This window comes from Equus przewalskii, chromosome 2 (genome assembly GCF_037783145.1).
Source record: "Equus przewalskii isolate Varuska chromosome 2, EquPr2, whole genome shotgun sequence".
Taxonomy (NCBI): Eukaryota; Metazoa; Chordata; class Mammalia; order Perissodactyla; family Equidae; genus Equus; species Equus przewalskii.
Window position 1 is genome coordinate 83,596,838 of NC_091832.1, and position 27,818 is coordinate 83,624,655.

Below are 27,818 nucleotides of genomic sequence, written 5' to 3' on the forward strand. Positions count from 1 at the left end.
TCCTCTTTGTAACACTAAGCAGTATGATCAGGGTGTGCTTTGCCTGGATAAATATTGTTTTAACCTACATTGATACTTCTAACAGACAAAACCTTCTATGATTGGAGAGGAATTATGTCAACAAAGTCGTCTCGTTTGCCTGGTGACTCCAGTTTGCCTGTTGTCTCTGGATCATCTACAGTGTTTCGGGATTACTGTTCTGTAAGTATTTGCAAAACTGGACACCAAGTTTGAATTACCATTTTTCTGGCAAATTATTGGATTGATTTTGATATAACGTGTGATTTTATGATGAACCTATCTCATTTCTAAAATGATTCTCCATTGAAATTTATCTTTTTTTTCTGATGCAATCCTTTAGTTCTGTTATCATATTTTATGTAAATCTTGCTGAGCACCTTAACTCCAAAATATGCGTGTTAATTTTTATTTGAAGAGCACTAATAGCCAAACTGATCATCACAATGGTTTGCCCCAAATGTGAGAGCAATTATTTTCTAATGGTACCTAGACTATCAAGACAATATAATGGAGGCCGATGGAGAATGAAGACATCTGTTACAGGTGTGACAATGAGAGGACTGAAAAGTCCAAGGGCAATTTCACAACCACACATTAATGGTTTTCTGAATGAGGGCTCTCTAAACTGGGAATCTCTGACCTAAAAATGGAATCAGGGCTTTTCTTTTCATCAGGGCAAGTCCTGAGATGTCTCTATGTAAATAGTAGAAGAAACTCATGTGATTCTGACGTCTTTAACAACAACTTCTTAAAAAATTGCAAAATGCTATTTTGTAAAATTGTGTTTCACATTGTATATATGTCTGGGTTTCTTACATCTCTTATATGTTCTGTTCTGTGTGTAAATATGTCTGTCTCATCTTTTCTCTGTCTTTTCATATTACTAATTGTTTTTCTTCTTGACTTTCCCTTTGTATTAGTGTGCTTGGGCTGCTCTAACAAAATAGCACAGACTGGGTGCTTAAACAACAGAAATTTATTGCTCACAGTCCTGGAGGTTAGAAGTCCAAGATCAAGCTGCCAGCAGGGCTGGTTTCTCCTGAGGCCTCTCTCTCCTTGGCTTGCAGACGGCTTTCTTCTTGCTCTCTCCTCACATGGCCTTTCCTGTGTGTGTTTCCCTGGTGTCTCTCTGTTTTCTTATAAAGACACTAGTCATATTGAATTAGGGTCCTGCCCTTATGACCTCATTTACACTAATTACCTCTTTAAAGGTCCTATCTTCAACTATAGTCACATTAGGGGTTAAAATCTCAACATATGAATTTTGGGAAGACAAAATTCAGTTTATAATACCATTAGACAGTGGAAATATGTTCAAAAATTATTTTTCCTATCTATTGAATAGTCCTTTTATCTCTCATTTTAAAAAAACAAATATTGAGTTTTTATATTTTCCTGTGAACCAAAACTTGTGAATTATGTCACATTTAACTTATGTTGCTAAATTCTTTGTGAGTAAATTTACTAAAACTAAGTCATTGCAACCCTGTTTTAGACAAGGAAATTATATGAATATTATGTTTCCTGAAATTGTAACAGGCTTTGTAATCCACTACTTTTAGAACATATTAATTAATCATAGTATAGACAGTTGTCTCCAGCTAACGAGATTTATATTTCTAATGCATACATGTCCTTAACAAAAATAATACCCATAGAAGGCTATTTTTATTATCTTCTAGTAAAGGTGAAAAAATGAGCTACTGGTTCCAAGCCTTCCAGCTCTACCCTGTTTTACGCTAACAATTTAGGGACTGCTCTTAGCTGTGTGAAGAAGTATATTTAAATATATTTCTCTGGGGAATACATCTGGCAAGAATAGACTTGATTCTAGAGAGCTTTGAATGCAAGACTGAGAGTGTTTATTCATTGCTGAGTGGGAAATTAGGAGTGCAGAAGGCTACTAACTGTGGCTTTGACATAATAGATGGTGCTTTGTGTATGTGCACCTGTAGAGCTTGAAGTAGACTGGAGTGGAGACAGGGTGAGCATTAACAGGCCTTTTACATCAGTCCAGTTAGAGGCTTGAATCTCACCTTTGCAAACCTACTATATGGTCGGGGGGGGTGTTAATAGATAAGAGGGGGGAAGATTCAAACCTTCAAATTTCTTTCCTGTGGCTCACTGCATGTTCAGTTTTCATGATCGAAAGTCTAAATGGCTTCTTTCACTGGATTCCATTTTAGTTTATCCTTTAAAATAATTACAGTGTTAGAAGGGATCAAACACCAAGTTGTAAGTAATCTTTTTTTCCCCTAGTTTTTGTTGTGGGAAAATATACACAACATAAAATTTGCTATTTTAAACCATTTTTAGGTGTGCAGTTTGGTGGCATTAAGTACATCCACATTGCTATGGAACCATCACTACCATCCATCTCCAGAACTTTTTCATCTTTCCAAACTGAAACTCTGTACCCATTAAACACTAATTCCCCATTCTTCCCTCCCCACCCCCTGGCGACCAACTTTGTACTTTCTATCTCTATGATTTTGATTTGTCCTTTTGTGACTGGTTTATCTCACTTAGCATAATGTCTTCAAGGTTCATCCATGTTGTAGCATGTGTCAAAATTTGCTTTTTAAAAAGCTGAATAATATTCTATTGTATATATATACATACTATATTTTGTTTATATGTTCATCTGTTGATGGACGCTTGAATTGCTTCCATCTTTTGGATATAGTGAATAATGCCACTGTGAACATCGGTGTACAAATATTGAGTCCCTGCTTTCACTTCTTTGGGGTATATACCCAGAAGTGCAATTGCTGGACCATATTGTATTCTTATGTTTTACATTTTCAGGAATCATCATATCATTTCCCACAGTGGCTGCACCATTTTACATTTCCACTAGCAATACCTAAGTGTTCCAATTTTTCCACATCCTCATCAACATTTGTTGTATTTTCTATTTTCTTGGTAATAGCCATCCTAATGGGTGTGAAGTGGTAAGTAATCTTGATGTGAGTTTGTTCAATCAGTCCAGAAGACAAAAAGTAACTGGGAAAACTGAGAATGTAGAAGTCTGCATTGTTAAAAGAGGAGCAGAGACAAGGCACAGAAAATCCTGTCTTTGATTTTGTGGGAGGAGAGAAAAATATCATCCATTCTGCTTTCAAAACACTCTCTACAGCTTAGCTACTCTTATCAAAATTTTAATTTTCTCAAATAAGAAAGTCATTGTGGATATGCTTTCTTTAGGCTAAAAGAACACTGTCTCTTTTAAGTCTGAATTTTTGGTTTTCTTTTTAAAGTATTTTGTATCCTTATATGTTTCAGTTCTAATTAAATAATAATTCAATAATGTTGTGTGTCTTTAGTTTTAATGTTTCATTTCTGCAACTGCAGTCTTACTGTGTTAGAATTTCCAATTATTTTAAGCAATAGCATATGGCCCCCTAAAACTTCCTTATATGAAGTTAAAGAAACTACACCCTAAAGAAAAAGTTACTCATGCTACCTTTTATGGTCTCTGAAGTACTGAGATATTTATAGCCTTAATTATCTCGAAAGATAGTATTTATCTAGGTAAGTGAGCATCTCTAAATATAATCCCTTGTATAACATAAAAACATAATATTATATTGCAATAATATAGGAAGGACCACTATCTCCAACTTTCTTGCCACAATTTCATTTCATAATTCTTCTTTAAAAGGTTTGCTACCTTTAGGATAATATATGAAGCAATCTTGAAACCCACAGCCTGGAGGACTGTAGGTGGAAAACAGCCTTGGTCTTTATCAAAATTCTGAGATGCAAAAATTAATGTATTTATCAATAGTGCTCTTAAAAATAGTTAGGATAAAAACAAATACTGACAGAAATTTGTATAAGTAGTTAATTTCCAGCTAATATTTAGAAATACAGGAGAGCGTTTGTTCGTTGTCAGTAAGGCAAAACTCTCCTCAGTGAGTGGTTCATTTACTATGTTGCAGTGCTTTCCCTCAGAGAAACTCTGCCATTTGGTGCCAGTCTAAAATGAGGATGAAGCAAAAGCAAGGGAGTGCCCAAGCACGTGTGGGTGCATGCATGTTGGAGTGGTGACAGGGTTCGGGGATAGTGGAGTAGAGCGGAGAGAACGGTTGCCGTTGTCCAAGGTGGGACACCGGGGTGCATTTCAGACATTGAAGGAAGTTCAGGGTGGCAGAAGTGCAGCATTCAAGAGGGAAAGAGGCAAGAAATGAAACTGAAGAGAAAAGCAAAGCCCCATTATCTCAAAGGAAGGCATTCACTTTGTCTTCTTAACAATACAAAGACAAAATATAAAATACAAAAAATAATACAAAATATAAAAATTAATAATTGGTTCCATTATAAATTGTTTCGTGTTTCAGAGAAGAAACTATGGTTCAGTCCTTTAGACATTTGTCTTCCTTCCTCTTCCCCCTTGCTCCCCTTCCCTAAGAGAATACATCCTACATACAAGAGGAGAAAACAAGAGTCACTGGCTATATTTTTTAGCTTTCTGATAGCTTTATCTCATAAACAAAACCAAAAATTCATTAGTTTTGTAGATTTTTTTAGAAATGAAAACAAGAAATTTCAAATATCCTGTTATTCTTCGCACAAGCTTAATCATATTGACCATAAAATGGATTAACTAGATCTTAACATGAAATTTCTTATCACTTTTTTTCTGGAGAATTTTCTTGAGCTATGTTGGTAAAAGAGAATTGTGGGAATCCAAGGAGATACTCTTCTTTTAACTTGGAAATTTAGATATCTTTTTGTAATTCTTAATCAAATTTTACTGTCAGAAGACTATGGCCATTCACTTGAAGGATTTTATGACATAATAAAAAACAATAAATTAACTTTTAATATGTCAAACATCTTTTCCCATTTATTTCTCCCATGTCACACTTTCTTCTTTCTGCTCTTTTCCTTCCCTCCTCCAAAATGTTTGAGGAAGTATTGTAGCTATTTTCATACTCATGATTTTCTCTCCTAGTGGGCTACACTGGATAAAAAAAAGGTCATCTGATTTGATTTCCTGATATTTCTAAGAATTAGTGCAAGTCATCAAAACTACTAAATTTAAATTTTCCATTTACTCAAATGATTCCCTAAAATCTTTTTGTCATTTTATGTAGAAATCAGGTTACTTTTTGAAAATCCTGTGGTAGGCTTGGGATTAATTTAGACCCTGAGTTAACAGCTAAGTGACTGTGACTTTGACATTTTGAACAGCATTCCATCTGTTTACTCTTATCTACATTTTGTTTATATGTTTTGGTTTTACTACAAGGAGTAGTGATGCCTGATATACATTATCCTCAACCTTCACATTTTAATTTTGAAATGCATATTTCTTTTCTTATGAAATATTAAAATTTTGAATATTTGTGATAGAATTACGTAGCTATTTACTCTGATATATATAGATACATATATATTTTACATTTACATCGCTGCAGTTAAAAACCCCCATTTTAATAGTTATGTGGCTTTGCTGCAGTGTTATCTGGGCCTGAAGTGTATTTTTATAACCATCACTTATTTTATTTTATTGAATATTTCCTTCTGGATAAAAATTCCTTCTGTTGTTCTAATTTAGATACTTATTGGGAGAAATAAGGAGGTATTCCGTGCAAGAGATAGTTAAAGACATATAGACACAGTGAATCCGTCAAGACTTACATTCAACTATTCTCACAGAGTTTTAAAAGAAAGCACTGTTGGTGAATGCAAGATTTGGCTTGTAATGTTGCTTAGATTTGCCAATGTACCACCATTTAAACCACATCACGGTCCCAACCCACACTAAACACTTCAAAAGTGGAGGGTTAGGTAAATAAATAAGATAATTTTAAATTTGTATTTTTGGATCAATTTTCATTTTATGGAGAAATCTTAATCTATTCTCATTTCTTTTATTATAAAAGATTATTGGATTTTTACTTTTGGAAGCTTTCTTTACTGTAGAAGCCAAAAGAGTCAAACCAAATTCTCAATCATATTGACCCTTTATTCTGAGATAGCCTCAAGTGGGGAAGATATGTGAAGTTACTAGGCCCATCTACATGGTAATAGTGTCCACAGTTGTTCTAGTTCGACAGTCTCCAGTAGAAATATGTATTCTTTTTGAGATAAACTGGCTTGTTACTAAATGATCGTTACCCAAACCTGGATGCAAGAATGAAAGTGGAATGTAGAGAGCTTCTGAGCAGATATTAGGTTATGGGAATGAACAGACTGTGCCTGCCCTGGGGAATTCCCCCTCACTCCCACCCCCCACAGGGAAGTAGGGTACGCTGCTTGTTCTCTAGTAAAGGGAACATTAACTAAATTTCTTAAAAAGTAATGAAAGAGAACAAACTGTAAAAAGGCAGCCAAAAAAGGCAAACATCTGTTACTGAACATGTCTCACTTGACTTCCTTTTAATGTTCTTAGGAATAAATTTATGAACTAGAGAAGGTTCAGCACTAATTAGCTTGTTTTCATCAAACAAAATGCACCAGACATGGATGTTGAATATGAATGAAAATTTCAATAGTAATGATAAGTAGATATAGAAAGTGCCAATAGACGTACAAAGTGCTGGTATTCAGGGTGATGGCCACAGGCTTTGAATATTACTGTGGCTGTTAATATTGCATTGACTTAGAGTTGCTGTAATTTGCTTTTTAAATGATTAGAAAAAAATGTTAAAAAGTCAAGTGTATTCATTAAACAATAGGTGGATTAGGTACAAAGTTTTATCTTCAGTTATATACCTTTAGGCTAATGAGATGATAAAATGATTTAGAATAACAAGTAAAGAGCTACTCAAAGGCAAAGTTTTGTATTACATGCAGCAACTGTAGTCATAGTTGTGGCTTGTAGTAGTTGTAAGAGCCATAATCCTTTATTCAAAACTCTTGGGGCCAGATATATTTAGGAACTCAGAAAATTTTGAACATTAGAAAGTTAAGAAGATAAGTGAATCTTCAATGAAACCTGTAATCAAAATGTGTTACTATTTTTCAGTAAAGCATATGGATATCTTTGTTGAGTGGAAGATAGAGGCCACTATATAGGCCTTTTGTTCATTGGTTCAGGTCAGGTTTTGTCACCAAAGGTCAGGTGAGTTAAGTTCTCTTCCATATGTGTTATGAAAAAATTGTTGGTTTTCAAAGCCTTTTGGATTTCTGAGTCTCAGATAAGGAATCATAGACCTATAATAGTAACAGTGATAGTAAGTAATAGTAGTCGTAATAGTGGTAGCAGTAATAGTAGTAGTAGTAGTAAGAGTAATAGTAATAGTAGTAATAGTAGTGGTAGTGGTAATAGTAATAGTAATAGATGAAGGTAGATGGGGAAGGTAAGGAGATAAGGACAGACACATACATATATACACACACGAAAACGTGCGCACAGGCACGTATGTTCCTAGTTGTATAAGGAAAATATCATGATCATATGTTCATTGTTCTTGATTCTTGGTGCAAGATCTCCAGGAATTAATTTTGGAATATCTATATGTGATTCCCAATAGCAGAATGAGGTGGATGTGATTACGTATTGCTGATAGATGCTACCTCTTGTGAGAGTCTTTCCCTGAACTCCACCTGAAACAGCATCACTGCTTTTATGTTTCATCACACAATGTATCCCAATCTGGTGGTATGTTATGTACCTCTTTATTGATTTGTTCCTGGTCTTCTTCACTAAGATGTAGGCTCCACGAAGCTGAGGATGTCTTAGATCACCAATGCAGCCCTAGTGCCTAGAATAATACCTGTCATAAAGTATTTGAGGTTAAGAAAATATTTGCTGAATAGATGAATAACAGGCTGATATTTCCTCTAAAAGAAACACAAAGGAGATCCAAGTTCTCAAAGCAGTGAAAAACATAGCCATAATAATTTCGTTAGAAAGAGGAAAAATAAAAAAATGGTTGAAGGATGTTGCATAAATCTTGCTGTAATTATTATGTTTTCTATATTGACCAAGAAAGAGTTGTACAATCCTTAATTCCATTCAGTCTAGCATCACAGACCTATAGGATGATTTTCCTTCTTGAACTATATCCTTTAGAAGTACCTTTAGTAAAGGTCAGTTGGCAAAAGACTTCAACTTACAGTGTATTTCCTTTTCTTCCTTCTCAACTATACCTTCCCGGCGTTTTGAAATTATCATTCTTGTTTTCTGGCTACCAGTGTTGCTGCTGAAAAAATTAGTTGTAAACAGTTCTCTTTCCTTTGTAAGTAATCTATCTTTATCTATCTGCTTCTAAGGACTTCTTTTTTTGTTGTTGTTCTGCTGTTTTATTATGAGATGTATAAATGTGGTTTTGTTTTTATTTATTCTGCTTGATTTTTGTTGGGCTCCCTAAATATGAAAAACAGTGTCTTTCAGCATTCTAAAACAAAATCTCTGCCATTATCTCTTCAAATACTGTCTCTCTTCTATTCGTTATTTATAAACTCTAACTAAAACTCTATAAAACTCTGCTTAGACATATATTGAGTCTTCCGTTCAATTGTCATTCTTTGTCCTTTTTCCTCTTTTTCATATTTGTCATGTCTGTCTCTTGTTGCTGTATCCTGGGTCTTGTTTTTTCTCCTGATTTATCTTTTAGATCATTGGTTCTTTTTAATTTGTGTGTCTATTCTTTTCTTTTGCTATTCTTTGAGTTCCCAATTTAAGTAGTTATGGTTTTCATTTTTAGAATGTCTAGTTGTTATTTTCAAATCAGCTTGGTCAATTTTGATAATTTTTGGTTCCTTTAATATATTTCTCTAAACATATAGATATGGAAGCTCATTCTTGTTTAATATTCTGTACATCTTAATTAGAGTATTGGCAGTCTTTGAGGTTCTGAAAATGTAGTTTGTTATGTCTTCTCATTCCCTGATTGCTTGTTTTCTCATTTTTAATGACTTTTTTGATTATGAGCTAATTTTTGTTGGTATTTTATTGTGATAATTCATTGAAGCCTCAGTTTAACCTGAATTCTTCTAAAAATGATTGACATTTGCTTTTACCAGGTGCGTTAGAGCACTGTCAAACCTGGGACCACTTTATTCCAAAGTTTTGACCTTTCTGTTGTAGCAGGGCTTGTGGGACATTTTAGATGGTATGAATTGAGGCCCCAAATCCATGTGAATGATATCTTGTCATCAAAATTCCTGTCGGGGGGGGAATTTTTTTCCCTCTCTATCCAGAGCCAAGGTCATGACAGACATGTAGTCTCACTGTATCTCTTTCTCTTTCTCTCTTTCTTTCTCTCTTCTGGGAAGTTTTTAAATCCTAGTTTTACTCTAAGGGTATTGCCCTTCCAGTGCTCAGGTTTCATGAGGGGTTTTCTCAACTCTGACATTCCTTCATGCTCTGGGTTTCAGTGTTTGTCTCCCAACCACAGGGCATAGAGCTTATTAAAACCCAGGCTCCAGGTCATCAGGAATTGCCACGCAATCCGCAAGGGAAAGGCTTCAGAACTCATAAAACAGTAAACTCAACATTTCTTGTTGTTTTTGACCAGAAAGGAATTCCATTATCCTTTCCCATCAGCTCAGCCATGCATTAAGTATATCTTTTTTTGTTTGTTTTTAGAATTTATTTTTGTGCTGTGATTTGTTGCTATGAACATATTCCTGAACACAGCACCACTATTATATCATTTGTGAATAGGTTTCAATCCTCAGAGGGACTTATATTGGGATGTAAACTTCTCTATCTGGTTCACTCCTTCTCTTTAGTCTTTTTATTGCCTCTAATGCTATGCTTAAATTCCTACATATAAAAGAGTAAATTCCTATACCTTTGATTTCCCTTGGAGGTTAAAGAAACTTTGTCTAGTGACTGGTAAATGAACAACCTATGTTTTGCTGGGTTACCTTCTTCAGTGTCCCCTAATCTGACAGTTGAATGGCTTTTTGAGGCTATGGCTTTTACAGACTGACCAGCATTACCTTTGGGATCCCTCCACTTCTCTTAAGAAATTTAAAGAAAATACTACACTTAAGAACACCTTCCAAATTGCAGGCTTCTCTGTCTCCATGAGTAGATTTTGAGAAACCGTGGGTTTCCTAGGCCTATTACAAGTTCCAGAAGGTGGTTCTGTGGCTTGAAAACCCTCCTATGGTTTGTGTTTGTTCTTAGAAGCTCCAAAGTTCGATAATGCAAAGATGCTGACTTGTGAAAGATCCCAGAATGATGTGTTTGGTGCCTTCTGGTTCTGCACGTGTGCAAGTTATTGACATTTTTCTGTTTAAACCATTTCTTGTACAAGAAGCAGTAGCAGTATAAGGAATGCAGCTCACTGCTATTTCACAGAAGGTGCTAGTGACATGACTGACCTGCTGGGGAAACACAAGTGTTAATATTCAAGCTTGCCAGAAAAAGCTTTTCAGTTTATATCACATGCTTTAATGTGTAATTAGTAATTTTATACATATATGATATTATGAGTTTGTCTTCACAGTTACCTATTTTTAAACAAACCTTTCATTTTACCTTTAATGGTGTGTTTATATATGCTTCTGGTAGGGTCACAAAGCTGTTTAAAACTATGAAAATTCCTTGCTACTTAGAAAAGACTCTTTAATCAGGTTTGAAGGTACTATGTCAATTATAGATTGGGAGTGTAATATGACAATTACAGGTTACTTTTTTATAGCAAACATATTCCAGAGTTTCACACTAGTAGTAGAATACAGAAATATGTCTAAAATTAAGGTGCAAAATGAAAGGCTTTCTTCTGTATTTTATCTGTGGTTAATCAATGCAAGAATTTAATCATTAGACTGAGAGAAATTAGCAGCATTGTCAAAAGGAAAAAAAAAGTTCCAGATAAGATTGGAACGAAGAGGAGAATTGATGGGTTAGACAGCTGCTTCTAAAATGAAACTTAAGATGTAATAATATTGTATAAATTATTGGAAGTAAGTTTGGTACCAGTTAACTGGGGTTTGAGAAAATACGTGGGGGAAAGGTGTCTGAGAGTGGTTTGGAATAAATCCACACAGGTTGTTAAAAAATTTGACACAAACATTTAATAAATGATGTACATCTTCAGCCAAGTATTTAGAATGTGTCACTCCAAATGCCTTGTCATGGAGAGACTAGGAGCTTCAAGAAGTTGAAAGAAGCGGGTGGCAGCTGTGGAAAAAGGAAAGAAAGATTTTGAGAGAGAATGGAGTTGAAACATCAAGACAGAGTGGACTTGAGATTTGAATAGATAAGTATGTAGAAAACTAAGACATTGGCAAAATAAAACGGGACTCCTAAAAAAAAAAGGACTGCTATTGACTATGCAAAAAAGGAAACCAAAAAAGCCCAGGTTCTAATTATGTTAGCTAGGAAGAAAGAGTCACAAAGGGAGGTTGTGAATGCAATAAAGTTGCCAGAGAGTACCTGGAACTAATCAGAGAACATCTTAGTAAGGAAAATCCTCAAGAATGTTTGTCTGAGACTGTTAACTTAGCGGCCTTCACATTTGACATCCTTCATCATGGACAACATGCCAATTCAGTTAGTCTGGCAAGAAGGAACCAGTTAAAAAAAAATTAAACTGGCAAATGTAAACAGTAGTATCATATAAGGATGGTGTGTTCCACTCCAAGCACATTGTTTTGTGGAAAACCATGGAATACATGGGTTAAAAATTAATTTTTGTAGCCATGAATATGTGTCATGGAACATTGTGAGAGCCACATTTAATATATAGGTTCTGCTTCATGTTTTATTATCACCTACATGTTGCACATAAATTTTTAAAAGTACAGTATTATCCTTGAGAATGATTGTTTACTTTGACAAAGAAAACGTGAACAGGGAATTCTAAAAGTAGCAAATACTTGAGAGATGATAAGTAATTCTCAAGGTTATTGTCGCATTCTAATGTAACTGTAGAAGAAAAGTTAATCTTTGATCTTAAGAAATGAATGGCATGAAATACAAATTGACATATACAAGTATATGTTAACTTGTATATGTTACAAGTTACATGTATATATTACAGCTGCATCTGACACAGCAGTATAAGACAGAATGAAGTTTAACTCTAAAGGAGAGATTTGTGATTTGTTTACAATATTTAAAGGGATTACTCTGTCTTAATACTGTATATTTTTGCAGTACAAACACAGCTTTTTTCACATTTCATCTTTACGTTGATCTTTTATATGTCCTGGGATTTTATATAACAAACTTCTTTGGCTTCAGTTGTCAAATAGTTGTTAAATACGTATTTGAAACTTAAAAAGCAAGACTAAAATGAGCATTTTCCTTCAACTAATACTTAGAGACATTGATGGATTGCATATCTAGTTTGTAATCTGCCATGACAATTATTTTGTACAAAGTAGCTTTTGAAGAGATAATCTCAAATAAGAAGAATTGGAGGTAATCTTGGTAAATGAGTAAAAGGTTAATAGATTTTGGATTGTTGATATTGTCTTCTCCTTCAGACCCTACGAGAAGTCAGTGACAGAGTGTCTTGGTTATTGATATATGGTTTGCTCATGTCTCTAGGTATCAATTTAAACTTTGGATCTTGCCAAGTGACCAGAGAGGCAATGGGCCAGTTATTCTGAGGTCTTGTAGAATTATCTTCCCAAGTTGTGCTTTCTACCATTGACCAGTATTCAAGAACTGTGTAAGGAAAGTTCATGTTAAACAGTCTGGTGTAATTGTTGAAGAGATGCTGTTGAAGCTGCTCACTACATTGTACCAGGCTTCTTCTGAAGGACTCGTGGAAGCAATTTTTTACAGAAAATGTTTGCTTCTCTTATAGACATTATGAAAGTTAGAAATACTGAGTTCTCTTTGTTACTTTGTATATTAGTTTTCCAGACCCTCCATAACAAAATACTACAGACTGGGTGACTTGCACAAATAGAAATCTGTTTTCTCACAGCTCCGGAGGCTGTAAGTCCAAGATCAAGGTGCCAACAGAGTTGGTTTCTCCTCTCTTTGGCTTATAGATGGCCGCTTCTTGCTGTGTGCTCACATGGCCTTTTCTCTGTGCATGCGTGCCCTGGTGTCTCTTCTTCTTCCAAGGCCACCAGTCTTATTGGATCAGGGCCTCACTCTTATGACCTTGTTTAACCTTAATTACTTCCTGAAATGCCTTCTCTCCAAATACAGTCACACTGGGGATTAGGGCTTTAACGTGTGAATTTTGGGGAAACACAATTCAGTCCATAACACTGATAGCTAGGAATTTAAGAGCCAAATCTCTGTCACACATCAAGCAATATCAGAAAATACTTGAAATTTTTCTTTCTTTTTTTTTTTTTCGAGGAAGATCAGCCTCGAGCTAACTGCTGCCAATCCTCCTCCCTTTGCTGAGGAAGACTGGCCCTGAGCTAATGTCCGTGCCCATCTTCCTCTACTTTATATGTGGGATGCCTGCCACAGCATGGCTTGATGAGTGGTGTCATGTCCACACCCGGGATCCGAACCGGTGAACCCCAGGCCGCCAAAGTGGAACGTGTGCACCTAACCACTGTGCCACCGGGCTGGCCCACTTGACATTTTTCCACTCAAATTTTCCCTTTAGCCTGATTTTCTTATTCATTTTCCTTTTTCATATGCACTGTATTTTTTGTAAGCTGATTTAAATCTGTTTTATAGGACAGAGGACAAATAAGTAAGTAAATAAATAAATTCTCATCTGTAATAAATTTGTATGGATGTTTGCTCACTGAAGTGATTAATAGGAATTGTATTTCTGGTGCCAAAAGATGCTGGAGGAGGTTCAGCGATCATACTCCTTTGAGTATACTTACAAATTTATAGCAGTGTTTAGGTTTATAATATTTATAATAATAAAATGGTTCTTTTGCCCTTTGATCATTTAGCAGGTTGTCAATGGAATTAAAATTTTACAGACGATGAAGTTGTTTTTCTACCAATATCAACTCTTCTTTCTCTTATTCTAGAAATCCCTTTTGAAAAAAGAACAATCACCTGTCAAGCCAGAACCAAAGCCACAACCCGGGTCAGTCTTTTATATGATAAAAGAAAAGTATAAATTAATGTGCTTGGTTTTGGTTTTATCAATGCAATTACTGACATAAATATCCAGGTTTAAATGAGTGTAGGTTGTTGAAAGCTCAGGTTTTTAATGTATCCTTTTTAGTGTTTCCATGTAATTTGATGAAAACAAGAAGAAAAAATATATATTCTTTTGAGTATATTAATGATCATTCAGTAGATGTGGCTGAAGTTTACTTTGTAGTAGCTAGGAAAAGCAGTGTAAACAATACTGCATGTTTCAGCTGTTTGTTTATTAGAAACTGTGCACTACAATTCGCTGTGGTAGGGCCTGCCTTTTAATGACTCTAGGCGGGATTCTTAAGATTGCTTTGCTATTTTATGTACCAAATCTGTGGACAAACTTTTGTGAAAAACTGTTGATTTTGTGAGATAGATTGGAGAGTGAGATAGAAAAAAGGGATAGTGAAAAGTTAACAGTGAGGTTTTTGAAAAGGACAGGTTTCACACTGTTTTCCTGTTCATTGGGAATACATTCATTCATTAATTCACCAAATAATATTTTAGTACTGACTAGGTGCAAAGCACTGTGCTAGGCCGTGTAGATAAAAATAGTGAAAAGATAAACTTTGGAGGTTTAAGTTTGACAGAAGCAACTGGTTTGGAAATCTAACCCCCCCCAGTAAATACAGGTTTATTTAAATGTATTATTCAGGATACCTTTTCTTACCTGACCTCCTTCTTCATTCCTCCTCTCAGTTTCTCAAGGTCCGTAATCCCTCATTCACAATTCCAAGATTCAGAAAGCTCCAGAAACTGAAAGTTGATGCCCTAAAGTGGTGCCAAAACTCTTAGTGTCAAATCTGACCTGAAGTGATAAGTGATTATGATTATTCATAGTCTTTACTTTCCCATTTTATATGAACATTTGTTTTGCATACATATTAACATTAATTATATTAGCTAATTACTATTAATGTGTTTGATGATAGGACACTGCTCCTGACCCTGCTTGAATGTTACATAATGCATCATATGTGCTATATTAATTTCCTAAAATTACAAAAAATCTGAATTTCAAAATTCTAAGGTTCGAATATTGTGGAATTGCACTTTGTGGTGAATCTTAGGCCGATATCCAAGATTGGATATTATCTGAGAGCTAATCTCATAATAAATTTAGTAATAGCATGTGCTTATTTTGTACTTGACTTTGTATCAGATACTTTCATTTAATTCCCATAACAACATAATGATATAAGTATTTTTATTATCATCATTTTACTGATGAGAAAACTTAGGTTGAATATCTCACTTAGGGTCATCCCACTGGTTGGTGATAGAGTGGATTCAAACCTAGGTCTTTTCTTTCTTTCTTTCTTTGGTGAAGAAGATTGTCCCTGAGCTAACACCTGTGCCAGTCTTCCTCCATTTTGTGTATGGGACACTGCCACAGCATGGCTTGATGAGCGGTGTGTAGGTCCACGCCCTGCATCTGAACCCATGAACCCCAGGCTGCCAAAGTGGAGTGTGCGAACTTAACTGCTACACCACCAGGCCAGCCTCCAAACCTAGATCTTTTCATTGCAGAGTCACTGCCATATGCTACAAGCTAAATTGTGCCAGAACAATTCCCTGACTAAAATTGCAAGCTCTGTGAGGGCAGGAATTGTTGATTCTGTTTACACTTCTGTTTATAGCTCCTGGCATAATCCCTGGAATGTAATAGATACTCAGAAAATATAGTTGAATAAATGAACAATTTCTAGAGAAAAAGGAGAATAGATTTTTATCTTGTCCTACTGAGAAAATTTTCTTTCAGTCTCTCCTACTTGATTCATTTAATGACAAACATTAAGCACTTGTCTTTCAGGTGCTAAGGACAGAGTGAACAAGATTTATGGAACTTAGAGCCTAGGCAGAGTTTTCAGTTGCTGTTCACCATGGAGGGAGACAGAAATTTGGGCTTAAGTCCTGCTAAGTGACAGGGACTTAGTAAACACCTCAGTCTTTCCATGGAAATCTTAGAAGGGTAACCCAAAGAATGGAGACTATGTCCCAGGACTAAGGGATTCACCTTAGTACTAAGGACAAAATAAACTGATTCCCCTTAACAAAAGCATAAAACCAAGCCTTGGCCAGTTCAAGATGATAAACCAGTAATTTAGCTGCAACTTAGAATTTAAAAAAATCAACATTCCTTCAAGGACAGTAACACAATCCAGAGCCTCTACAATGTATAATGTTTATTATACAGTAAATAAAATGTTAGACATGTTAAGAAACAGCAAATCCAACTTATATCAAAAGAAAAGATATCCCAGATGTTGGAATTAATGGAGGCTTTAAAGCAGCTATTATAAATGTTCAAGAACTTAAAGAAAAAGATGTTCTCAATAAGAGAAGATCTCAGTGCAGAAATATAAACTATAAAAAATAATCAAATGAAAATTCTAAAACTGAGAAATGCAATATCTGATATAAAAATTTTATTGGATGGGTTGAACAATATATTGGAGTAGGCATTAGAAAAGGTCAGTAAACTTGTAGATCAATAGAGACTAATCTGAAGAAAAGAAAGCAATAATCAAGAAAAAAAATGAGCAGAGCTGAGTGACCTGTAAGTTAATATCAAGTGGCCTACGATATGTAAATTGAAGTCTCAGAAGAGAAATCAAATCAGGGAGAAAAAGTAACTGAAGAAATAATGGCTGAATTTTTCCCAAATTTATTAAAAACCATCTTTACGTGTCCAAGAAGATCATCACATTCTAAGCAGGATAAATACAAGAAAAACCACAGGTAGTCACATCATAGTTGACAAGTTAGAATTGAAGGCAAAGGAAAAACCTTGGAAATAACTAGAGGGGAAAAACACATGTTGTATAGAGGGTTACAATTCTAAGAATGATGGATGTCTTGTTATCAGAAATTATGGAGGCCAGAAGGCAATGAAATTATATATTTAGAGTGCTGAAAGAAAAAGAATTATCAACTGATAATTCTATATCCAGTGAAACTATCCCATGACATTGAGGGTGAAAAAGGACAATTTCAGCTAAATTAAAGAAATGAGAATTTATTGCCAGCTTATCTTAATTTGACAACTGTCGAAAGAAGCTCTTCGTACTGAATGGAAATGACACCTTATGGAAATTTGAATCTACAAGAAGAAGTAAAGAACATTGAAAATAGAAAATACATAATGATCAATTTAAAAGAATAAATTTTTTTCTAATTTCTTTAAAACTGACCACTTAAGGCAAAGTCATAACATTTTCATGGTACTTATAAGTTAAGTAGATGCGAATATCTGTGACAATAATAGCAAAAGAAGTGGAGTTATACTCTTGCAAGTTTCCTTCGTTTTATTTGTAGTAGTATTAATTCTAAGTAGTATGTGATACTGTAAGAATGCATATTGTGATTCCCAGAATACTAAGTAATGCAAAAAGGTAAACCTACAAGGTAATAGAAAAACTAAAATGGAATAACAAAAACTATTAGGTTAACCCAAAAGAAGACAGGAAAATGAGATCATATGGAGTAAATAAAGAACAAATAGGAAAACAGTAGACTTAAACCCAACTGTACCAACATTTATATTAAATATACAGAATAAACATTACAATTAAAAGTAAGAGCTTGTCAGGCTGGATAAAAAAACCAAGAACCAACTGTATGCTGTCTATAAGAGATGAATATAAAGAGACATTAATTGGAAGTAAAAGGATAGAAAGAGAAAACAAACAAAAAAGGCTAGCAGAAGAGGGCTAGAGTGGCGATGTTAACGTCAAAGTAGACTTCAAGGACTATTTCCAGAGATAGAGAGGACACTTCATAATAGTAAGAGGACCAATTAATCAGAATCAGATAATAATCCTAAATGTGTATGCTTTAGCAAGAGAGCTTCAAGGCAAATAAAACAAAAGTTGACAGGATTAAAGAATAAAATGGACAATTTCATAATTATTGCTGGAAATTTTTTACATGCTTTTAGTAATTGATAGGAAAATTAGTACAAAGTATAAAGAATAATGTAGCAGATTTGAACAAACCATGAATAACTTTATCTCAACGACATTCAACAACTAAGATGCAGTAGGCAAATCCTTTGAAAAAAGACAACATACCAAAACTGATATAAAAATAAATAGAAAATGTGAGTAATGCATGTCTATTAAATAAATTGAATTTGTTATCAAAAAAAACCTTCCCACGGAAAGACTTGCTTTAAAGGAAAAAAAATCGTAAGTCACATGTAAATTATTTTCCAAAGTATTTGATGCTGTTAAAAGCAACTTATCTTCTTGTGTAAGTCTTTTTCCTGTAAATATTCTTCACCTGGTTGGTTTGATTGGAAAGTCTTTTTCCTTATAGGTGTTAGTATATTAAAATTTAGTCTAGCCCTTTCAACGATAAAAATTGTACAGTCTGAAAGATGAGTGTTTATTATAGTTATTTTCCTGGAGCCAGCCAGCTGATCTGAATTCTAAACATTTTCCTGTACAGTCTTCCATCTGTTGCTGGCATAGAGAACTGTGGCAAAGTTTTGCAGGGATCTCTAGCTAATTTCTGCAGTGATATCTTAAATATTTTAGAGAATGATGGCTAAAGGGAAGTTTAGAGATCATTTGATTCAGTCCTTTTATTTCTAGTTGAGAAAACTGAGATTCAAAAAGATTAAGTGACTTCAAGGTGACTTCGCAGAAGTGAAAAAAAACCAAAACAGAACTATTCTAGAATCAAACCCTCAATTGACAGAATTCGTACTCAATCGTGCTACTTTTGCCACTTGTATCTTAAATGTTACAGCCTTTCTAATGATTGCTTAAGAGAAGTAGACTGAAATTTAATGAATTAGCAAATCTAAGAGTGGCTCTAGTGATAAAAAAGTGTTACTAGAATAGAATCCTGGAGAAAGAGAGATTAAAAAAAAAGTGAAACAATGTGAAAATAAAGCAATGTAGTGAATAATATAAAGCTGTATATATATCACATGCAGATACATTTCATTGAAAACATCTACATGAAACAATACTAAGATTTTCTTGTTTGTTTGGAACCCTGCACCATTTCTATCATAGAAATTCCTTGAAACTTTAGAATCCAGATGTTGAGACTCTTTAAAGTCTGGCCTAAAGGATTTTTCTTGTTAGAGAGGAATTTCCCGTATATTTTCAGCTAGAGGTTTACTTAGAGTCTGCATGAGGCAGAGTATATTACAACTTTCCATCAGTCATCAGTCAACTTCAGTAAGGTACTGGCCAATTTCTAAAGTAATTTTGCATTTCAAGGTAAAAATATGTTACGCATATATTTCCATCGCCAGTCTACAGTAAATACAAGAGAGTTTGTTTTTTTCCCTCTCTTCTTAGTTATAGAAAAGAAGATGATGGAAATCATTTACACATACTCACAAGCTTTGTGGGAACCCTCTACAGTTGGCAAATAGGACTGTTTTATGCACCCACTCAGTCGTATTTTTTAAGGAGGCAGTCACTTGGCTGTTAAAAGGTGGGGATGGGAAGTGAAGCAAACTAAAAATGCTGCTGTTGCTCTTGATTTGGAATTACTGCAAATTTGAGCACCCACTTCTGTTCTTGGTGGGGAATGGAATCTGTTGCCTTATATGGATAAATAGTGGTGGATAAGGCAGAGTCATGATTATTTCTGTCCTAATCTTCAATGATCATAAGCCTAAAAGGCAAGTTTTCACATCTCTATTTTTTTTTGTTGTTGTTCATCTTCCTATTTTCTCAATTGTGAAGATCTCAAAGTTTAGAAGGAGAAGAAAAGATGGTATAGTAGTGCCTAGGTCCATTTGCTTGTACAAATATGTGGACATATGTACCTAAGACTTTTCATTAGCAAAATTATTAAACAAAGAGCTATAATGCTCAAGTCCAACACATTTAGGAGGAATTTACTAGGTTGCAAATTCCACACAGTGGCTACTTGATTTTACTTTTGAGTTCTTAAATACATATCTGTTTATTTTATGAGTGAGAGATAATCTTATTGCCTTGATTTCCTAATTCTATGATAAATATTCATTTCATCCTCTCCCTTGCCTAACATTTATAGAATATAATTATCATAGATGAGCATTTATAAAACAAAATTTTTTGATTTATGGATGGTTTCTACTTCCTAAATATTTCAATTCAAATGATAAATTTTGAAATTGTTAGAACTCCACAAGTTTTGGAAGATTGTTAGAAATCTGTAAGATTAAAATATGATTGAGAAAGCCTAAAACCTTCTTTAAGAGAAAGGAAGGTTATGTTAAGCATGTCAAAGAAAGCCAAGCAATCTCAGTTCAGTTAGAATTGCCAAAGGAACATTTTTTCTGAGTTTTATTGATTTGTTTTTTTTTTAAAGATTTTATTTTTTCCTTTTTCTCCCCAAAGCCCCCCGGTACATAGTTGTGTATTCTTCGTTGTGGGTTCTTCTAGTTGTGGCATGTGGGACGCTGCCTCAGCGTGATCCGATGAGCAGTGCCATGTCCGCGCCCAGGATTCGAACTAACGAAACACTGGGCCGCCTGCAGCTGAGCGCGCGAACTTAACCACTCGGCCACGGGGCCAGCCCCCATGAGTTTTATTGATTTTGAAAGTAAAATACCCAGTGTAAAATTTCTAAGCCAGAAAAAATTAAAGCCAAATAGATGTAGCTCTTAATTTTTAGTTTTAAAAAATGGAATTTGTGCTTGAATTATAGTATATATATTTGATAAAGGTAAAGATTGAATGATACTTTGCAGTGAAGTATGGGGTCTTGTCCTTTCTTAGTATTATCTTTTTAAATCTCTCCATTAACTTCTTTTTGCCTAACCCATTTTTGTCTTATTTTTATGTAGTATCTTTAATATAAAATATCAGAAGCAGTTTGTATTATTAGGTAAAGGGAAATAATACATTAGCACACACAGAGTTCATTCTGAATATCTAAGTGAAAACTGTGAGCCAGGAGCTATATTGACTGTTCATCCATTGTTCTGTTACAATGACATTGTACTTTAATTTTCTGTGAAAGATTTTCTTTATATATAAACAGTCTTCCTTGAGGTCCACTTGAATTTCTTTAGTGCCTCTAACTATATTACAAATATCTCCTTTTTCTTTCAGATAACTAATGCATTCCATGAATAAGACACTTACTTTTTTTGATGTTTTTCTGCAGTGAGCTGTTAATCCCTTGCAGATTAGTATGACTTGAGCGATAAATTTTTCTTTTGTTGAATTTCTAAAGCATATAATTGTTTTTTAAAATGACTGATTTCCAAGGATAGAATAGAACAATTGATGGGTCTTTAATTTGTAGAAGAAAAACATTCTATTGTCAAGTGATAATATTAAATTTATAGTTGTAGTAAGTTCAGAGGTTGGTCATCAGCCTTTCACCTTTTTGGTATTTAATTTGTTTCAATTCTGGATGATAAAAATATTATCATTTCAATATAACATCCATGAAGTAAACTGTACCCTTTTATTTTATTTGATTTTTCCTAGATTGGCACCTGAGCTAACATCTTTTGCCAACCTTTGTTTATTTTTTCTTCTTCTCCTCAAAGTGCCTGAGTACATAGTTGTATATTCTAGTTATAGGTCCTTCTGGTTGTGCTGTGTGGGACACCGCCTCAGCATGGCTTGATGAGCAGTGCTAGGTCCGCAACCAGGATCCGAACCAGTGAACTGTGGGCTGCTGAAGTGGAGCGCGTGAACTTAACCACTGTGCCACAGGGCTGGCCTCAAAACTGCACCATTTTAGAACACTTAAGTTTCTCTTTCTCTTTTCCTTATTTATTATTTAGGATCCCAAGCATCCAGATAGTTCATATAAATATATAGATGAGGAATAACTACTTCCCCCCTCCTATTTAGTGTCATACTGGTAGTGACATATAATATGTTGCTGAAAGGCAAAATTGCACTATCAATTCTAAATTTTCTCTTTTTTGACATAATAGAATATAATACATTTACTGGCATATCTAAGTATGAAATTCACATTTCAGAGTCTGGAGATTTAGGTATATACTTGAATGTTTCCTTTATATCTCTAAAATTACTATATTTGTTCTTCGTCATTTTTTCCTGAAAGGGATCAAGTCCTCTTATTTTATCTCAAAACGTTTTTAGAATTTACCACTTAATAACTTTCCTTTGGTCTCTTTTGAAATGTTTTTACCTATTAATGGAACGTTAGCTTGTTTCTTGTTAGATATCTTCTGTGAACAGGTTTTCTGGGTCAGGGTCTAGCTTAAGCATTTTTGATAATAAATTTTTGGTGGCTGATATTTCCCTAGTGACACATCCACTGTGTGTTCTGCCTTTGGAGAATTACAGACTCTCAGAGTTTAAGGAACCTCAGAGATCTTTTACTGAAACCCTCTATCCAAAGGGTGAATCTCCTCTGTGATAGGGTGCCACATAGCCTCTACTCAAAAACTCCAGGAATTCATGATGAGTCTTTTCTAGTGGCATCTCATTTAATTCTAAGAACTGCTGATTTTCCGACAATTCTCTGTTTGAAGCTCAACACCCATCTCCCTTGAGCTGGTACGCATGGATCCTGATTCTGTTTTCTTGAAGCCACTCTAGCTACCAATTTTCTCTTTTTAGATTACGCTCCTCAGCTTATTTCAACTAATTTTATATATAATGTTTTACAGCATCTTCATTAGAATGGTAATTCAAATTAGCTTAAGTAAAACAGTACTTATACCTGTTTTCTCACATGGAGCAAGTAGAGATTGCAAGGGTGTAGAGTATGGTGGACATGTGTGCTTTGTATCTGTTTAATATCTCACGCTCAAGTGATTTGACAGACTCAGGTAATGTCTTCAGGATGTGCTCTCCTTTCATTCATTTTTTAATCTCTGCTTGCCCCTGCTTGGTTTTAATACCTCTTATTACAGACTTTTTTCTCCATGTGGTAAGGAAAATGACTGGCTTCCAGCTATTTCTAATTGACTTACTTCTTGCTCTTACCAAAAGGAAAGGTCCCTTATTACACACACACACACATACGCACACACACAAATCCAGAAAAATATTCTGGCTGACCTTCCAGGTTGGATCACATGACCAGCCTCAGACAAATTGTGGAGTGGTCCTATGACTGAAGTGCAAACAAGCAAATCCTGAGACCTTCTCAGATATTCTTGTGTCCCCATTCTGTTCTCCTTTGTCCCTCCTTTCTTTTCTTTCTCTGCCCCTTTTTTCTTCCCTTCATCTATTATATATTGTCCAGCATATAAAGAAAGGTAGTTGCTCTCAGGGAACTCAGAGCATAGAGGGGAGATAGATCCAGAGATAATTATAAAGGAGTATGGTAACTGCAATGATAGAGGAAAGGTACCTAACCCTCCTCATGGGTCTGAGATGAATTATTTGTACAATCATATATATTAACCAATTGCAGAGCTTTACAAGTAAAGCTATCTCACTTCAACATTGGATTTAGCTCCTTGTCACATTTACCTCAGATAATTAGGTCACATGTTACCTTTTCAATAATCCCACACCTACCATGACACTCTTTAAAATTGCATCTTCCACCTCTGTTAACAGTCCCCAACTGCCTTACCCTGCCTTTTTTTTTGCCATAACACACATTGCTTTAGAAAATTCTGTAATTAACTTGTTTACTGTGATTACTGTCTCTCCTGTGAGACTATAAGTGCAATGAGGACAGGGAATTTGCTGTGTTTTATTTACAAGTGTATCCTCAGTGGTAGAAAAGCGTCTTATACTGAGTGAATGAATGAATGAGTGAATGAATGAATAAATGTTTGTTCAATGCATGAATTAAGTGTTGGGTCTTTTCTCTGCCTTCTAATGAATTTTCTTCCCTTTCCAGTCATTTATAGCTTCTATCTCAAATTTTCTGCTGCTTCCTGGGTATCTTCATTGGAATATTCCATATTCATCTCTCAAAACTGAAGTAATTGTGTATTCCCCTCCCAAGTCTTCTCTCCTGTATTCCCCATCTCAGCTAATAATGACACTATCCACCTAATCACCCAAGACCACCCAGCCTATATTTCTCTACCTTGTTTACAGAGATTTTATGAGAACCTTGAAAATTGCCTTCCTGAAGTTCAGAAATATCATAAATCATTTATTGGTATGATAATCTGGTAAAACAAAACAATAATAATAAAAAATTAAATTAAAATAGAGGAAATGAATTCAGGAAGGCATGGCATTCTTTTTGTACACATTATGGCTCTTGACACCACTGCTACTTTCTTTAATTCCTCACATACCATCTGATTGCTAACTGATAGAATCTGACATTAAACTTACTGGCCCATACTTTGCAATATTTATATTCTTTGCTTTTTCGAAAATGAAGGCGTTTGCTATTCTCCGGAATTCTCACATCACATTTGTTCTCCAGTTTCTCAAAGATAGCAGATCAACAGAAGAATCTGGAAAATTTTTTGCCTGAGCCCAGAAAATTTAAACAAATTTCATCTTCAACGTTTTTTATGAGATCTTACCTTGGTTTGAATTTCAATTCTCTCCTATCAGTATTTGTTCTACCCTTTTTATTCTGATGGTCATTCTTCTTCAGCAAAGCAGAATCAATACAGCCTGAGATATTGCATTTCCAATAAACCCTAGGTGATGCTTATGCTCCTGGTCCTCAGACCACACTTTGAGTAGCAATTAAAGGATATATTTGACTATGTCCAGTATCCACTCCATGGGCCTGGCTCTGTCAATTCCTAGGATGGCTTAGTTGCTTTCTGACAGGGTTATCTAAACAATAGAGTGACCTATGGTAAATCACCTTCATGGTACCCTAGTGCCATAATCTTGTGATTGGAAGAAATCTTGGAAAAAATCTGGGGAAGTAGCAGAGAACTGCATCTCCTTGGAAATGCTACCATATCTAAACTCAAACACTTACTTCCAAGTCAAGTGTTAATATTTAGCCACACCTTCAGTCTTCCAGGCCTGCCTTCCTCAGGATTGTTTTTCACTGGTATGAGAGGAGAATAAAGGTAGTTAAGTCTAGGTCAGATAATTTCTTCAATTATCATTTCTTTTCTCTGAAATCATCTTATGGTGCTTGGTGTGTCTTGTGTCCTGATTCTTCATTTTCTCTAGATTTCCTGGCTTACAACTTTTTTAAATGTCTGTTTACTCTGCATCTTCAGGAACTATTACTCCCTTGATTATAACTATTGTCAAGAATTTTGTAACTCTTCTTAGTTGCTAATTACAGAGTTTTCATTCTCCTACTTATGCTTTCGGATAGGAGTTCTGTTCAAGAGAGTTGTACATCCAAGCAGAAGCAGGGTTGGGTGATCTACCATTGGTAGCCTAGAGCTCTGAACATGTCCAGAGTCCAGCATCGGTCAGAGTCATCAAAGACCAGCATGTCAGCAGTATCTGGTTTCCCAATATTGCCTGGTTGGATGGAAAAAACACTCTACTGTTAGGGGGGCCGAAGAGGACACAAAGTAACCAGGTATTGATACCTGGGCTCTCCAGTAAAACTGAACTAGAACATATTAGCTTAGGCTACAGGCTGAATTAGGGATTTCTGCTTTCTTCTCTGACATCGAGATGGCTGGGATACTAGAGAAGTCTTGAGTCTACTTCCTCACTCATATGCATGGGTTGGATGTGATCCCACCAATGTCTGCTGAAGGATGCAGCAGCGAGTAAGGAAAAATCTGACTTTGTGAAATCATTAACTGAGAAAAAGAATGGCTGGGCCTCGTTCAAGAGGAAGACCCTGTGTAGGTGTGATTCTTGCTTAGAATCTGAGGGAAAATGTCCGAGGAGCAGCAGGCAGAATAATAGGAGGAAGAATACACATGAAGTTCTCCTCTGTAACCACAGTAATTCTGCCCATAAGTAAAATGAGGATGAATGAACATCTCAAGCAGGGAAAATCAGCTTTTCCATTACGTTTTCATGGAAGAACTCATAAAAAGGGAGAGTAGGGAGGCAGAAGCAAGGGGAGAAGAGGCCACAAAATCCCATCTCTATGTACTGCAGGTTTCTCTGAAGACTGGCCTCATTCCCTATTTTTCTGATAGATTTTGACCTACTGTTGTCTGAGCATCACTCTGTGTGTGCCTGCTAGAAGATCTCCCTGATACCCGGAAATGATAGTCCGTAAAACCTATATGTGGTTGGGAATAAAATATTGAATATAATGTCAGATATTTCTTTTTAGAATTGTCTTAATTGTTGTGAGAATTTATTTCATTATCTAAATCCCTATTCTAGGGACAAGAAATCTGTGAAGAGGCACCAGTCTTCATTGTCTGCCCTTTTTGAGCAGAGATGAGAGAGACAGATGGCAGTGGGTAGAGCCGGCTCTTATCTGTGATTGACTAAAGTTTGGGTTGGGAGCAAAGGGCTACCTCAAGAGGAATAAATTACTGTATTAGGAGGAAATTACTGTATATTCAACTCATTATATTCCCCCTTCCATTGATAAGCTCATGAAAAATTGGCAACTCTGGTCACTGTGCCACAGAAAAATCAGCTCCCATTACTCTTTTGGCATAAACACCCTAGTCATTTCAGGCACCTTCAAGGGTAATTTTTTTCAGTGTACTACAGATAAAACATGTAGATACAATAAAAAGGAGTTTTAAATGTTTGTATTAAAGAGAATTCCCTGACAGTGCATCATAGATTACCTTGACCATAAAGTCAAACTCAATCAAATTTGAACAAAAACAGCATTGTCTTTTTGCTTTTGCTTTTCTATTATGTGAAATGATCATTTTAGTTTAAGTCATAATAGATTGTGCTCCTCCAAAATGTTTATATGTGAGGGAAAGAATAATTGTGTTTTTTGAACTGAATTTGGAATTTAAAAATCTCGACGTCATTTTGAGGAAGAACTAGTGGAAAATTGAAGCCTAGCAGCAGTAGCAGCAGCAGCAATAGCAATAACAAAACCCGTCTTTCCGTAGACTTGACATAGCGGGCTGGGAGAATTTCTTCAGAGGAAAATCAGGTGTGTGGGCAGGGAGACGAAATCCTCCCAGCCCGTTATATCATTTGCATTTCTGGGTAGGTACTAGTTAGAGCACGTTAGGTAGTAAACTATTTAAGGCAAGTTCTCTTAGAGGCTTTAAATAGAATATCAGCTTCCACCCTTTAATAGGATCTAGTTAAAGAGGTTGCTGTGGAACTGGGAGCAGCCAAAAATAGCATGGCCCTTGGTTTTTTGGGGTAAGGGCAGGGTGGCATTGTGAGGAATGATCCGGATACAAAAGGGCTGTAGAAAGGACAGAATAAAACACGTCTCATTCAGATATTTAAACTATTTAAAAATTTTACCTGAATTTTAGTGTATTATCTTCCACTTCAGGAGGATTGCATCTTATTTTAAAAAGTCTCAGGAATCCCGCTCTGATTTTTGAAGTGAAAAGATTTTGCTAGGATGAAGTCCTAAACCCTTGAGAAGATTTGCAAATAAGTACTAAAATAATATTGAAACAAAAGTACGAATTTCCTTAAAATGTATTACTTCCCTCTTAAAATCTAGGTTCCCCCCATGCTGAATTTAATACATTGTTTTCAAACTGAGCAGACCTCCTATAAGGGATTAAATTTGGCCACAAACTTGTTTCATTTGTTACCCAAGTTGCTTTCAAATCCAGCATTCAAAGCACGAGAGCATCACGTGTTTCTACTTCAAGGCTGCACGCACAGGAAACGAAAGCCCTCAACACAGCTTGGTAGCAAAGCATCCAAATCAGAGTAAATTGTGTAAATTATAACTAAATTGCAAAGCATTTGGACAAAACAGGCATGCTTGTCTAATCAGGAAAGTGGTGATATTTACTTTTCGATAATGCAGGTTGGAAGAG

At 35.3% G+C, this 27,818-nt stretch overlaps 1 protein-coding gene across 5 annotated transcripts in view; it reads left to right on the forward strand.

Moving 5' to 3' along the window:
* The window catches only part of IQCM (IQ motif containing M), a 417,332-nt gene that overhangs the window by 182,288 nt on the left and 207,226 nt on the right, over positions 1-27,818 (forward strand). For all 5 annotated transcript variants that reach the window (XM_070611629.1, XM_070611626.1, XM_070611625.1 and 2 more), the window contains 2 exons: positions 86-201; positions 13,903-13,961. In XM_070611629.1, coding sequence (XP_070467730.1) covers positions 86-201; positions 13,903-13,961 — 175 coding nt within the window. The remainder of the gene's footprint in view (positions 1-85; positions 202-13,902; positions 13,962-27,818) is intronic.